The sequence below is a fragment of the Galeopterus variegatus genome, unplaced genomic scaffold (assembly GCF_000696425.1).
Source record: "Galeopterus variegatus unplaced genomic scaffold, G_variegatus-3.0.2 Scaffold420, whole genome shotgun sequence".
Lineage (NCBI taxonomy): Eukaryota > Metazoa > Chordata > Mammalia > Dermoptera > Cynocephalidae > Galeopterus > Galeopterus variegatus.
Genome location: NW_007726531.1, coordinates 648005 through 664655, shown reverse-complemented (window position 1 = coordinate 664655; position 16651 = coordinate 648005). Strand labels below are relative to the sequence as shown.

At 40.9% G+C, this 16651-nt stretch overlaps 1 protein-coding gene across 1 annotated transcript in view; it reads left to right on the top strand.

The window, feature by feature from the left end:
* The window catches only part of LOC103587119 (raftlin-2-like), a gene marked incomplete at its 5' end in the record, with an annotated part of 14992 nt that extends 7315 nt beyond the window's left edge, over nt 1–7677 (top strand). The window contains one exon of the mRNA XM_008568534.1: nt 6981–7677. Coding sequence (XP_008566756.1) covers nt 6981–7083 — 103 coding nt within the window. The remainder of the gene's footprint in view (nt 1–6980) is intronic.
* Between the last annotated feature and the right edge of the window lie 8974 nt (nt 7678–16651).

Here is a 16651-nt window from a genome sequence, read left to right as displayed (position 1 = left end):
CCGGTCATCTTTAAAAAAAAAAAAAAAAAAGAATGTAGTATAGAAGAAAGGTATGCACCTCATTTATATCTCAGAAGACAGAATTTAAAGGCAGGGCCTTTTTTGTACAATTGAATCAAGTTATACTATACTGAGAATGTTAAAAATTCTGCTTCCTAAGTACAGGATGTGCATTTTAAAAAGAGAAAATTGTCTTCTCACTGTGATGTCCTGCCTCCCCCACAACTTTCCATTTTTTTCTGGCCCCTACAGAAAAGGCGGTACAGCCTTGTGGGCAACACAACTCAAGAAGCACTAGAAGTCTGTAGTTATCTGACACATTTACGTGACCCAGTAATTTCCTCTAAGTCCCCACGTGGCTGCCAAAGCAGGAGTTCCATATTTATGTACAATCAAGGGAGAGGCTAGGGTTTGGTCCATTTTAAATGCAGTTCTCTTTCCTTTTCTAATTTAAATTAAATGGAATTGGTATCATGCAATTCCATTTTGAGTTAGGTTCATAGTAGTCTTGTAATGAGCAGCATTTTGATAAGGCCACATATTTTGTTTGTTTTTTTTTGATGACTTTGACCTTGACCTTGGTGTTAGCAGCACCACACTCTCCCAAGTGAGCAACCAGCCAGCCCAGGCTACATTTTTTTTTTTTCTTTTTTCTTTTTTGTCTTTTGTCTTTTTCCGTGTCCGGCAACGGATCGCAACCCTCAGTGTTGCCCCCGTACCGGACCGGGGACCGGCAACGGGATCGCAACCCTCGGTGTTGCTCCTGCGCCTCGCTCAGCCAGTGAGCGGGAACCGGTCTGTATGTGGGATCCGAACCCTAGGGCGGGAGCGCCGCCGCGCTTCCCAAGCGGCGCACTATCCAGTGCGCCACCAGGCCGGCCCCCAGGCTACATTTTTAAAAATATACTTCCAATTATCATCACTCTCCTCATCTGAATTTAAGTTTTTAATATTATGGGGGGAGGGGCGGTTGGGAGGAGCTAAATTGTGGTAGTGACTTTTTTTGTTTTTAACGCTCATACACTAATACCTGAGAAACAATCAGGGTCATAAGGCAAAGGGACTTTGTGATGAAGCACATAGCTACAAAGTTACAACCTAAAATTTAAAGGCCAGATAAAAGATGAATTATTGAAAGCTTTGGCTTAAAATTTCCCCCAAATTAAGATTGCTGTCTTGTGATTTCCCCCAAGATTTTCCTCCTCCCAGCAAGTTAAATAATAAAATGTTATGCCTTTTCTTCTTCAAAAAAAAAAAAAAAAGCAGGGCCGGCCCGTGGCTCATTTGGGAGAGTGTGGTGCTGATAACACCAAGGCCACAGGTTCAGATCCCTGTATAGGGATGGCCAATTGGCTCACTTGGGAGAGTGTGGTGCTGATAACACCAAGGCCACAGGTTCAGATCCCTGTATAGGGATGGCCAATTGGCTCACTTGGGAGAGTGTGGTGCTGACAACACCAAGTCAAGGGTTAAGATCCCCTTGCTGGCCATTTTTAAAAAAAAGAAAGAAAGAAAGAAAAGAAAAAAGCTTTGGGTCTCAGTTGCCTTATCCATAAAATGGGGGAAATAATATCTACTCTGCCCACCTTAAAGGATTATCATAAGAAACAAATGTGCTAATGTACATGGAAAGTACTTAGTACACAGAAAGCACAACGCAAGTCAAAGTTATTTCTACTAGCTTATTCCATAAGTTCTTCTGTTCTTGGGAAGTCTTTTTCTTGATAGTCATGTTGTTGCCATTGCAAATCCCTCTCACTTAAATGATACTCAGTGTCTTCTTTTTGTTTTCTTATGAAATGCATAGAAAAAGTCAGAGAAGAGAAAGGAAACATTTCCTGAGTATCTACTGTGCTCCAGGGTCTGTCTCCAGGGTCTAGGCACTTTACACGCACTATCTCATTGATAGTGTTGGAACCATCTCTGCATACAGGGAACCCAGCCCCTCCAGGGCTGCCCTTGCGGACCTGTCCCTCACAGTGCCCACACCATCACAATGACAGCATCACAGATTATCTGCCGCCCTCAGAAATGAAGGAACTAGGAGACATTTTCACAACTTCTCTGTAGACCGTTCCCTTGGTGGCTTTGCAGCAGCCTATACTCTTCACCACCATCACAGTTTGTACCAGAACTTTTACAGAGTTTAAATTACTATATGTAAATCAAGTACTTTTTCAAAAGCTGCATTCATTTTCTATTATGTCAAAGCATGACTATCCATTAATAGTCTAAAAGAGAATCTGAAGATTCTTAAATTTCTCCCAGGAAGATAATAAGTTACTCAGTTAACAGCACTTTTTGAATAAAAACTTCTGTAGGAAGTTGGAGATGTGGGCCCTGTCTTCTGAGAGAATCCAGGGCATTTGAAGCACTTTCTCAGGTACTATAATGACTCCCCAGTCCCCCAAAGGGAAAATATTCTAGCCCAGCTGAGATAAGTAGAATTATCTCTGGAGCCACTTAGGGCCATGCAGGACCCACTTGCCCTATCAAATGGATGCCCCTCTATCAGGCTTCAGATCTCTAGAGTCTCCAAACCAAAGGAGTTTCACATGGTCTCACAGGTGTTCTGAAAATAGCAGGACCTATTTTAAATAAGAATGGCCCTCAGAAATCCAGGTACATAGAAGTTTCAGATGTATCCCAAATTGGGAATCTGACTCCGAGGAACTCCCCAAAAGGTCGGCAGATGCTGACCTCCCAAATTCTCATTTGGGCATCTGGAGGCTGTCTAAGATTGTCAGCCTCGGAGAAACCAAGCCTGCGCTTACTGTTTTATCTCATTAGAATCCCCAAATGACCCTCCTCATGGAGCCACTGGATGGTGTTATTTATTGCCAGTTTTGACTGTGAACAGACCTTTGCTTGTGCTTTAAAATCTTCTGTCCTTGGGCCGGCCCGGTGGCGCACTGGATAGTGCGCCGCTTGGGAAGCGCGGCAGCGCTTAGTTTGCTGTAGACACTTGATTATGCACCAAGGATTGGGACTGTCGGGGAACAAGGAGGGGTGTAGAAGGGTAATTATTCTCTCTGCAAGGTTTCAGCAGCTCAGCTGTAGTTGCAAAACAGGAAATGTGTATGTTGGAGGAAAATGGTAAACACTGTATAAAATTTAGCAACAAAGGATATGTTGTCTTTATTAACTTTCTGCTAATACTAAATTATAGAGTCCAGCTCAAAGGCAGGAAATAAGGAAATCCTCTGGGATGGGTGAACAGCAACTCACAGGGTAACAAGGGGGTGTTTAATTTTAGAAAGGCATTTGGGAACACTTCCAGCTCTGGTTTTTTTGTTTGTTTGTTTGTTTGTTTTTTCTCTTTTTTTCTTCCTATTAACAGGTTTGTTGAGATAAAATTCACATAAAAATACAGGTTTATGGGCCGGCCTGTGGCTCACTCGGTAGAGTGCGGTGCTGATAGCACCAAGGCTGCGGGTTCGGATCCCATATAGGGATGGCCGGTTTGCTCACTGGCTGAGCGTGGTGCTGACGGCACCAAGCCAAGGGTTGAGATCCCCTTACCGGTCATCTTTAAAAAAAAAAAAAAATCTTCTGTCCTTTCAGGAGTGAGTCCCCTTCTCCCCACAGGAGTGACGCTTTTGACTATGCCACTGTGCCTCTGAAGGGGCTGTGGTTGGTTCACTCTTCTTTGCCAGGTGTATAACCTCTCTGCGTAATGTGTGAAACACCAAGCTGAACGGTGGTGGAGAGAATCCTATTTCAAACATGCAGGCAGTGATTCTCCACCCAGGATTGGGCACTGTACTTCAGACGATCTGAGAACTTTTGTTCTTGACATATACCCCTAACCCACCTACCCCAACCTCCAACCCACTGAGGCTTTTTTTTTTTTTTTTTTTTTGTCTTTTGTCTTTTTCCGTGTCCGGCAACGGATCGCAACCCTCAGTGTCGCCCCCGTACCGGACCGGGGACCGGCAACGGGATCGCAACCCTTGGTGTTGCCCCCGCGCCTCGCTCAGCCAGTGAGCGGGAACCGGTCTGTATGTGGGATCCGAACCCTTGGGCGGGAGCGCCGCCGCGCTTCCCAAGCGCACACCATCCAGTGTGCCACCAGGCCTGCCCGCCACTGAGGCTTTAATAAACCATCTTCTTCCTTCTCCTTCCCACACTGCCTGGAGATCCTCTGGTAGAGACTACCCTTTCAGGGCTGGCTAGTTAGCTCATTTGGTTAGAGTACTGCCTTATAACACCAAGGTTAAGGATTTGGATCCTTATGCTGGCCAGCTGCCAGAAAAAATAAGAATAATCTTTCATAATATGGGTTGCTGCCACAATTTGTGTCAGACTGCAGAGGGAGTAACTCCACACCCCAAATTTCTTTATATTTTAGATAAGGTAGGTCAGTAATGAATTAAGAAACTAAAACTGTGTCTTCAGCATGGCTCCAGGTAGCCTGTCTGGTTAAAATTGTTCAAAAGGCTTTAAAGACACATGTCACTGTTAGTTGGCAAAGTAAAGTAGTAGAAGTAGCCCTTAATAAAGGTCACTTTGGAGGAAAAAAAAAAAGACATGTCACTTTAGAAGGGTATGGTGAAATAAATTAGACATCAAGGATGTTTCCAGAAAATTATTCCTTTCTGTTTCCACATTTCCTACCAAGAGGGAACATTTGTGGGTTCTACTGTTCAAGGAACACCAACACTGAATGCCTTCTGATAGTAGGAAGTATCACCAAATAATCCCCAGGCACCATGAATTCCACACTTTGAAGTCTGGCTCTTCTAGCAATGGTTCCCAAATTTACTGTACATCAGGACCACCTAGGGAGCCTGGTGAAATGGACATTCCATAGATCTGGAGTGGACCCTGTAATCTACAAGCACTTCAGGATTTGGGGTGCACAGTAAAGTTTGAGAAGGCTGCTCTAGGCCAAAGATTACATCCTGGAACATACATCCTACCCCATCCTGTAATTGGTTGGAAAGAATACCCACAGACTCACCCATAATCCCTCCCCTGACATTTTTCTGCTTTCTATTCAAGAAGAATAATTCTACCCTAATCCCTCCTAATTTTTGGCTAGTTATAGGCCTGGTTCTTTCATGTGATTCTCTACCTGGATCACACACCATGCACATTACCCAGATCTCTCTTCTCTGTTCTCGTTTGCACTTTCCCTTGAATTTGCTCTGTAGAAAATATTCTTCCTTTCCCCTTAACTCCACACCACATTTCACTAAATAAGTGGAGAAAGTGGAAGGAGATCTCATTTGTTGTGCTCCTTCTAGTGGCAAGTGTGAGAAATGCCCTCACTCGTCCAGTGCCAAAGGATGGACATGGAAATCTTCCTGAATGACACCTAAGATGGCTTACCCCCTTGCAAGGAATTCCTTTGTCTGGGGGCTCAGGACAAGCCCATCTCAAGGAGAGCCTTACCTGCTCAGTGACCCCCCAGGAAACAAAAGGGGCTAGTAACTAGTTACCATCTCAATAAAACACCCTCAGATAGGTCATTTCTGAAAATGAATCTCTTAGGTTATTTTCTTACAGCAGGCACAGAGGGAGGCTCTACAACACATTGACTTATTTATCCTTCACAATGTCCCTGATAGGAAACTGAGTGGGAGAATTTACAAACTTTGACTAAAGTCATCAGCTATTAGGTGCTATGATAGAGTTAGGATTTGAACCCAAGAACTGTTTGATTCCAAAGCCACTGCTTTTTCCATTATGGCCTGTGCCTCCCAAGCACATGGCCAGCCTGTTCTGGATGCATGCTAATTCTTTCCCTGTATCAACTGAGATCTCATGGATGATAAATCGTTCCCAAAAGTTATGATATATTTCATACGAGTCTTCTATTCAAATAAAACATAAGGTCAAACTAAAATGAGATTAGACTAGAAACAGTCTTTTTAAAAAAATAAAAAAGGAGCAGTCTGCTATTACCACTTTGAGAAAGAGTTGATATTTCTCAAATTCAGTGTTAGCAGAAAATTTGGTATTTTCAAATGGTGTGCAGTTGACATATATCTCTAGGGCCAGAGTTTCAGCATTGCATTTGTTTTCCAGAAAAAGAGCTCAGCATAAAATGCAGCTAATAGTAGGGTTTTGTTGAGGTTTTTTTGCATAATAAAAGTCGTAACTGAGCAACATTAGCTACAGACAGCCCTCCCCATAAATCAATGGAGACTCCATGAAAAGCATTTCAGAAGAATACAAACCCCAAATAGTCTTTGGCAAGGGCTAATTTGCCATGATGATAGTTAAATAAGGAGAATACTGAGTAGCTAACTACAAAGAGACATCTGAAAATAAAGCTAACTGTGGTTGAAGTCCCTCAACTGAAAATTTATGTAAAATTTCTGCACATGTGACAGCCCAAATTGGTCTCTCCTTTTTACAAGGCAAATTTGACAATCCATACCAAGAAGCTTAAATCATGCTCTTTTTACCTAATAATTTCACTCCTGAGAATTTATCTCATGGAAACAATTCATAAGAGGAAGACTATACATGTTTTTATTACAGCATTATTTATAATTAGCAGGAAACTGGAAACAACCTAATTTTCCAATAATAAAGAAAAGCCTTGGTACATTCTGGTAATGGTAATTCTTTGAGATATTATGCAGCCATTAAAAACATGATTGTAATGTACGAACAATGAAAGGAGTGTTCAGTGAAAGGCATAGAAACAAAAATGTAAATATGCAGTGATTACAGACATGCAAAAATACACAAGTTGATAAAAACTAGGAGGGAAAACAAAAGCGAAAAGAGTTATGTTAGCATGAGATTACAAGGGTTTAAACATTAAAATTGTTCTCTTTTGTAATGACATGTTTAGTTTTTAGGGTTTTTTTTTCCCAGCTGAAACTTATATACAATCATATTTCATAATTATTCTTGGATCAAAAGATTGATTTACAAAGGATACATGTGGAACATTCTTTCCAAGTGTGAAATATACAGAATTCCTAATTCACAAATACTAATGCTATTATTTTAATTTTCAGTGAAGGGAATTTGGCTACAAAGCAGGTCGTATTTCTTCAGAGGCCAGTTATGTGGAATTCAGCTACTCAAACACCAGAAGTGAGTAAAATTGATGCTTTATGAGCTGAATGTCATGTTGAAGCATTTAATTCTTAAATTCTCATTGTAATTCCAAGTGGTGAAGAAGTGTGGATATAAAAACAGTCTCTGAAGCAACATATAAGAAGAGAAATGTCTAGCAAACAGGCAACACAAGACAGTTCTGAAAGGAATTAAAATATGCCAACCCCAAAATATACCACTCTGGCATAAGGATTATTTTGAGCTGATGGCAATTAAGAAACAGCAGACACAGGAGGAATTCTTTGCCTTCCCTCTTTCTGCCAAAAACCAGGGCATAAATTTCACTTAATAAAGGTAATATAAATTTCCATTTGTAAAGGTATTTCTTTCTCCCGTACCAGGAAGAGAAGACTCACACTGACTTGAGTCTGCAAAAACAAACGTTTCTAAAATAATCCTGATCTTCCAAAAGTTTCCCCCATATATTTACTTTCCCACAATTTACTTCCCCAGAAGCCAAACTCCTTTTCCTTTGTATACTGTCTTGTCCACAATGCATTACCCTTCGTCAAAATGCTATATAATCTCCCAGGTTTTCTACACCAAACTGCCTCTTTGGGTTTTCTCTTCTTTTTTGTGAAGCCCCTGTGTGCATACAAAATAAACCTTTTCTCTTGTTAACCTGTCTTTTGTCAATTTATTTAATTCACAGGCCTCAGCTACCCTGGGAGGATAAAAAAAAAGTTTTTTCCTCCCCTACAGTTCTAAGTCTTGTTTGTGAATGTGTCTGACCTTGCAATACATCTGTGCAATCTTGGCTATCTTGACCTTTGACAGTACTTTTCTTTTATATTGTCTCCTCAAGTTCATATTTTTTAGGTCTTTGATAAAGGGCCATGCTGGGCCTTATTCTTACTGGATGCACATCTAGAATAGTATTATTGAATGAGGCAATATGTGCATTAATAAAGCATAAATTTCAAAATAAGAAATTTGCAAATGGACAAAAAATTATTTAAAGTGATTCTAATTTTGTATCTATATCAAGAAAACATTATTTTAGAAAACATTAAAGTTTTCTTAACTGTTACAGAGCACACAGGTCTGGCTGCCTTTCAAAAACAAACTACTCAGAAGTCAAATGCTGGTGAAAATGGAAGTCAGTTTTTATTCAAGAATACCAGTGACCTGAGGAAAGATGTTAGGTTAGCCTATCTCTCTGGCAAACCTGAAGGAAAATGGCCAGACTAAAGCCATATGCCCAGTAAATCTGAAGAACAGCCAAACTAAAGCCATCTTCAAGAGTCAGATTTACTGAGGGGTCTTTTAAAGAGTGGGTTGAGGGCCGGCCCAGTGGCGCACTGCTACAGTGCGCCGCTTGGGAGCGCGGCAGCGCTCCCGNTTAAGGGCCGGCCCATGGCTCACTTGGGAGAGTGTGGTGCTGATAACACCAAGTCAAAAGTTAAGATACCCTTGGGGCCGGCCCGGTGGCGCACTGGATAGTGCGCCGCTTGGGAAGCGCGGCGGCGCTCCCGCCCGAGGGTTCGGATCCCACATACAGACCGGTTCCTGCTCACTGGCTGAGCGAGGTGTGGGCGCAGTGCCAAGGGTTGCGATCCCGTTGCCAGTCCCGGTCCGGTATGGGCACGACACTGAGGGTTGCAGACAAAAAAAGACAAACAAACAAACAAACAAAAAAGTTAAGATACCCTTAACAGTCATCTTTAAAAAAAAAAAAAACTTTTAGGGGCTGGCTGGTTAGCTCAGTTGGTTAGAGAGTGCAGCTGATAACACCAAGGTCCAGAGTTCGATCCCTGTACCAGCCAGCCACCAATAAATAAATAAATAACTTTTATTAGAATAAACTTAGCAGTGTTTCATATCCTCAAAACTTATTTCATAAGCATTTACTCCAACAATTGCCCTTAAGTTATGTGGCAAACTTGTCTGACAGTGAATAAATAATGACCCAGTGGTTTTAGAACATTTTAAATGTACATTAAATAGCTCTGAGCCACTTTAAAAAAAAAAAAAGGAACAAAATGTGGACTCTATATGCCTAAGAGTTAAATGTGACTTATCTTATTACCTGCCAGTTGTATATTCAAATCTTTTTATAAAACCATGTAATTCTTTAGGGGATTTGGCATGTGTAGTGGATTGAATTATGTCCCCCCAAAACTCACTGAAGCTTGGATTGTGTACCCCAAGTTTTATGTATTAGAAACTTGGTCCCCAATGTGACTGATCAAAGGGTGGGAAATCCTACTATGGTAATTGAAAGGTGGAGCTTTGCAGAGATGATTAGATTGTAGGATCATGCCTTAGGAAATGGATTAAAAATGGTGGTCAGGGGCGTGGTTCTGAGGGATTTAAAAAGAAAGTAAATGAGAAACTCTCTGCTCTCTCTGCTTCCACCATCTTGCAATGTGAGACCCCTGGGTCACTGTCACCACCACCAGATGGACTTTGGACTTCCCAGCCTCAGAAACTGTAAGCAATAAATGTTGTTTTTCTTTATAAATCACCCAGTTTCAGATATTTCGTTATACGCAACAGGAACGTACTAATACAGCATGTAAATTTTGAATACCTATAAGTTACAATGAAAAAGTATCAAGATCACAGACATGGGTGTGAAGTTCTGCCATTCCCTTTGGTACAATATCTATGGCACTTTCATCTTAGTTCTCAATAACCACTTCTTAATTCCATGCCATTTGGATTGAATGTTGCCCCGTTACCTTTCATGGACACTTAACACCTAATCACCAGGAAACCACCATTGAGCTGAGGAGCAGATCTATCAATGTCACTAAATGAAAGGGTCACCCTCTCTAAGAGATTCTAGGGCTTCCAGGAGTCCTCAGACACCCATAGAAGCAGGAGGCAGAGCTACAGTCAATCCAAATCTCAACCATCTCTAAACCATTTGTTTTATCAGGAGCAGGTGTTTTATATATCGGATGTAAATGTACCAGATGCATTTTTATTTTTTTCATTCTAGAATAGACGAGGAGCTGTCTCGTTTCCCCAACCTTTCCTATTGCTGATTCCTCACTACTCTTCCCTCTGGCTGGAGGGACCATGGCTCTTCCCCTCAGCATAAGGCTAAAGAGATTTTCCTTCTCTTAAATTCTCAGGGCCCCAGAGTAGACCTGTATGGAGAAACTAAATTCTGAGTGAGAACTCAAAGGGAATATTTGCTAACAATGGGGAAGAGTCTACAACCAAGCATGTTAAATACAAATTTACTGGTGGATACGTAGAAAAACTGGCTAAATGCTAATCATCGGAACTTGTAGCATATCCTTTTTTTTCTTTCATTGGAACATAGTTGATTGTACATATCTGTGGGGTACAGCATTGAATATCAATACCATACCCATTTAAATAATATTTATTGTGGCAATTTATTATCCCTGCAGAATGATTTTTTTGTTTTTCTTTTTTTGGCAGCTGGTTGGTACAGGGATCTGATCCCTTGACCTTAGTGTTATAACACCATTCTCTAACCAACTGAACTAACCAGCCACCTGAGAGTGAATTTTATTTGTGTAATAGTCCAAAATTTGTTGAACCAGGTCTGACAAATGATGAAGTTCTAAGATGGTGTTTCAGGTGGAAAATTAGACAAAACTCTAAAGTAATGAGCCTTGTTTTGGTGAAGCTCACAAAGTTTTTGTGGAGACAATGGCAAAAATGTGTTACAAAAATGTTTTGAGCATTAAAGTCATTGTATGTATAAGTAACAGGTAAGTAGAAATCAATGTATGCATAAGATACATGTGTAAGTATCAAGCTGATTCTTTGAAGGCTTGTATCAGCCAGCATTCTTATCTGCAAGCAACAGAGCTGACCTCAGCTCATTTAGCAACAAAGGAATTTATTTCAAAGGGGACCTGGAATTGGACTTGATCAAAATTTTAAAGTTCTGTTAATCAAAACTCAAAATTAAAGGAATAAAATAGGCAGGCCACAGAATGGGAGATATGTTTGCAAGATATATCTGACAGAGGATTCTTATCATGAATACATAAATGACTCCTATAAATCAATAATAAAAAGACACAGCACCCAATTATAAGTGGGCAAAAGGCTTGAACAGATGTTTCATGAAAGAAGATATACAGACCTCTGCTTGCAGAAAGATGGGGTAGATTCCTCCCATGAAGTATAAAAACCCTTAACATTGTATATAAAACAAACATAAGAAGACCGGTGGTGAGCTCCTTGGTTTTATTTTTGCATCATGTATCTCATATTTGGAGCTGAAGAAGCCAGCAACCTGGAAATGCCAATGTCGCAGACAAAAAAGCCTTAGCAAAAGCCTAGTGACTATTTAGCACAGCAACTACTCTACTATAGTGAGACACCACAGTAGCACCTGTGGACCCGTGCCCCCACCTATGCACCCAAACACCAAGTAGGGAGCCCAGATTTCCACTCTCAAGAGGCAATAACAAGGGGCCCAACACCCTAGACAGGATGGTATCAGAGAGGGATGTGTAGGGAGCTGGAACTTTCATTCCCACTGGCCAGTAGCTAGCCCGCCAGCCCTCACCCCACAGTGTTAATGGAGACCATGTAGGGAGCTTGGACTTCCACCCCATCATAGTAATGAGGCATTCTTCTCTCTCCCCACTACGGTGGTATCAGACAAAGCTTAGTGGAGAGTCAGGATTTTCACTATTACCACATCCACTGAGCTGTCAATGGAGAACAGAGAGAGAGCTAGCACTCCTGCCTTTGTCTGGCAGTAGCTGCCTCCTTTAGATGTCAACAGAGGTCAGGTGGGGAAGCTGGTCTTCTACCCCCACCTCGCAGTAACTAAGGCAGTACCCCCGACCCTCTCCTGGACTGGTGTCAGGAAAGGGCAACTTACACAGAGGTGTAAACAACATCCAGAGTCTCATAACATAATATGAAAATGCCCAAGTTTCAACAGAAAATTTCTCTTCATACCAAGATCCAGCAAGATCCCAAGCTAAAAAAGAAGACATTAAATGCCCCCATTTTTCTTATCTTGGAAAAAAAAAAGACAATGAAGAGAGGCCAGCAATGAGATGAGAGAGATGTTAAAATTATCTTTAAAAGATTTTTAAGCACGCATGGTAAAAATGCTTCAACAAGAAATTATGAAACAAATGAAAAAACAGAAATCCTCAGCAAAGATGTAGAAGATCTAAAGAAGAACCAAGCGGAAATTTTAGAACTGAAAAATACAGTAATGAAAATAAAAATCTCAGTGGGTGGGCTCAACAGCAGATTGGAAGGGACAAAAGAAATCTATGCACTGGAAAATAGAATAATAGAAATTACCCAGTCTGAACAACAGAAGAAAACAGACAAAAAATAATAATAATAATAAAAAAATAGACCTTCAGGACCTGGGACAATAACATTCAGGACCTGGGACAATAACAAACAGCAAAAGAAGATTTAATGCTCAAGTCATTCAAGTTCTGGTGGAAGGACTGAAGAAAGAGAACGGGGCTGGAAAAGGACTGGAAGAACTAATGGCTGAAAACTTCCCAAATTTGACATAATTTACGGATTTGAGAAGATAAAACTAATCTATAATGATGGAAATCGGATTAGCAGCTGCCTGTGGGAGTGTGGGGGGCGGGGTTGTTGACTGCAAAAGCACATGGGGGAACTTGGGGTGATAGAACTATTGTATATCTTTATTCGGTTGGAAGTAACACAGGTATTTGTTTTAGTCCGTTTGTGTTGCTATAACAGAATACCTGAGACTCGGTAATTTATAAAGAAAAGAGGTTTGTTTGGCTTATGATTCTGGGACAGCTGCATCTGGCACAGGCCTCAGGCTGCTTCTACTCATGGAAGAAAGTGGCAGCAGCCAGGGGGTACAAGCAGATCACATGGTGAGAGGAAGCAAGAGAGAGAGAGGAGGTGCTGGGGTCCTTTAAACAATCAGCTCTCGTGGGAACTAATTGAGCGAGAACTCACTCACTACCCATCTTCCCCCAGGGAGAGCATTAATCCATTCATGAGGGATCCACCCCCATGACCCAATCAGTTTCCAACACTGCCACATTGGAGATCAAATTTCCACATGAGTTTTGAAGGGGACAACACATCCAAACTCCATCAGGTGTATAAAATTGTCAAAATGCATTGAAATACACACTTAAGATAGCTTTATTTTAGTACATGTAAATTATACCTTAATTTAAAAATACTTATTGGGAATTCACAGAATTGTTGGAAGGGCTAGAGAAGCAAGCTCACTGCTAAGCTTCCAGGAACAATGTGCAAACCTACACAGGAGAACAAGCCCATTAGCTGCATCAAGCACTGCCAGGAATCCAACTTTCCAATCTACAGCTGCAACTTTTTATGAGACCTTAACACCCCCAAAACTCAAATATTTCTGCTGCCATTCTTGCCAGTTAAATGATTGTCCTTTGTGCGGCTTTCTTCCTCTCATGACTCTATAAATCTGAGTCTCACATGGGTGAGCCCGTGCTCTAGCTTGGGAATGAGTATTCTGGGTTCTACAGAATGCAGAGAATGCAGAATGTGAGTGTTCTGGGTTCTGGGTGGGCAGAACTCATCAGGCTCAAGATTCCCCAAACACAGCACACTTAATTAAAAGATGCCAGTCAGCTGGAAACATGACACATATTTACTACAAATAGTGGCCCCCGATCATGTTTACTTTAAAGGAGCAAACATGACTTAGAAGATGTTGGTCCTGCATCTCATGTAGAGATGGACATCTGGTATCATGGCTAGTTAAAGCTTATCTTCTCTACCAATTTAGTTGAGGATCCTGCTTATTCTACCTATGATTCTTACAGCATGTTAATAGGACCCTTAAGAATATCTAAAATGCTATAGAATATTTTTAATAAATCTTCTAAAATTTCAGGAAAAAAAAAAGATGTTAAGCCATAAAGGAAGGAAGGAAGGAAGGAAGGAAGGAAGGAAGGAAGGAAGGAAGGAAGGAAGGTAAAACTATTGAGTGGCTACTATTTCCATGAGCTTTCACATGTGCTGTTTCATCCTCAAAATAACCACCTAAGGTTGGATTTATCCCTGTTCACAGATGGAGAAACTGAGGCCCAGAAAGTTTAAGTACATTGCTAATGACACACAGCTTTGAAGGGGAGAAACTAGAATTCAGAACCTTGCTTGATTCCAAGTCCCCTTATCACCGAAAAGGGATTAGATTCTCCAACTCAGAATAGTATCTCTCCTTTGTCCCTCTCTATTCTTAGCATTTAATTAGGAATCATTCAAGCTATAGAGGGAATCCAATAGATAATACAAAGTATTGATTAATCTATCAGAGCTTTCCTGACTGCTACCGAACTGTCTACAAATCGATGTTAAAAGAGAACTGAACTCAGAAGCTCCTCTCATATCTGCTCCTTTATTGCTCCCTCACAAACCATCCGGCCACAGTGAGGTTGCCAGGATGGCAAGACACTCATTGGAAAACCTACCCAATACTGTTGATTGATAAGGAAGAAATGCAAGAAGGACAATGTGATTGGCCATTCCTACCAGTAAAAGAAAAAGAATGAAGCAAAGCCCACATTTCGGAAATAGGAAAAATAGCCATAAGGACAAATGAAAAAGGAGATCGCCACCCAGGAACATACTTCGGAGGTGATGATAGACCAGATGTCCTTGTCTTTGGTTTCTCCACTCTATCAGTTGTGTCGTCTTGGGCAAGTTGCTGAACCTCTCTGAGATTTACTTTATCTGTTAAAATGAGAATGATAGTATCTATTTTATGGGGCTATATTGAGGATTGCACAAATACAGCATCTGCCACATTTAGTTGTTATTGTTGCAGTATCTAGAGAGCCATTCAAAGGAAAATCAGTTCTAGTAATGTGAGAATACTTTTTTTTTACTTCCTTCACCTACTATATAATTTCCCTGCCAAACATTATTTCTATTGCAGCAAAAGAAGTTCCAAAGGATGCATTAAGGCAAAAAAGGTGAATGAAGAAAACCAGTAAGAAATGGAAGTTGGTTACAGCATAGTGTTATAATACGGTTAGATGAAAATTATAGGAGGCCACTGTTTTGGACTAAGTTCCTGCACTAGGTCCCAAAAGACCAAACTGAAAATCAAAATGGAGTCACCCCTGCTAAGTTCCATGTCACTTAGGCTGTGATCTGAACTTCCAAGAAGTCAGGAGAAAGATAAAAGCCAATTTCACAAACAGGCCAGTTTAAATTTTCAATAGGTACAATAATGAAGTTCCCTCTGATTTAATCCTTACGCAAAAGAGATAGTCTGAAGTAACCTCATGTTATTTTTCTATTATTCTGTCTTCCTGTCCCCACCTTACAAGGAAAAGAACTTTGAAATGACCAATCTGCTTTTTGTTCTTAGTTTCTGCTTTTTGTTAGCCTTTTTCTATCTATAAACCCAACCTCCTCTGCTTGGCTCATTGGGAACACTTATTCTATTTCATGAATAACATGTTGCCTGATTCTAAAATCACAACAAAAACAACTGAGATCTTCGACTAAATTTGTTGTAATTTTATTCTTTGACAGTTCCAAGGTAACAGGTTCAGATCCCCATACCAGCCAGCTGCCAAAAAAAAAGTAAAAATGGAATCACTAAATAAAACAGCTAGGGGAATTATTAGACTTGACTGCATGGAAAGAAAATTTGAATCAATCATACAAGTTTCAGTCAAGGGCTCATCCCGCTCTTCCACCTAATCATTGTTCTCTGTGAGCCCTTAGGAGACCTGGCCCCTGGCTTGGGCTGGCCAAGACCCACCCAAATAGGCATCTGGGAAACCTGAAGTTCTGGCTCTCTAATGGAAGAATTTCTTTGGCGGTTCTACAAAAAACTACTAAATACCACACGTCTTATTTACTTTGTGTCGTAATGGGCATACTAATCCTCAGGGACAGAGTTGTTTTCCATATGTTAAAGTTTCAAAAAGAGAACCACTTACATCATTGTAAGAGATGTGGTCAGTGAAAGAAAGTGAGCCGAAACACCAGGTACCAATCAAGCTTTATTAAAGGAAAAGAATCAGGCTGGCCCCTGTCTCACTCGGGAGAGTGTGGTGCTGCTAACACCAAGGCCATGGGTTCAGATCCCATATAAGGATGGCCAGTTGGCTCACTTGGGAGAGCGTGGTGCTGACAACACCAACTCAAGGGTTAAGATCCCCTTACCGGTCATCTTTAGGAAAAAAAAAAAGAAAAGAAAAGAATCTACCAGGTGTGGGGGTGGTAGAGCTTATATAGAGCACCAAGGGCCGGCTGATACAATCTAGGAGGGGCATTAGGCTAATGCGGAAGCTATGTGACCAGGGTGGAGAACTGCGCCCTTGCGGAAGCAAAAGGGTTTCTGTTTCTCAGAAATCATGAGGTTTCTTGTAAAGGGAAGCGATGAAGGGTTGGGGCCATTTTGTGCTTGGCCTGCCTAAAATGGCACCGGTTATGTTCAGAACCTATCAGTTAGCAAAATAATTTTTTATTTCTTAAAGCAAGAGAAAAGCATATCTTTCTGTTTCAGTAATTAACATAAAACTGAAACACACCAAATCTGGATGTTTTATTTACATTTCCTTTTCTTTCCCAGACTAGTGTCATAATTTAATGTTTATACCATACA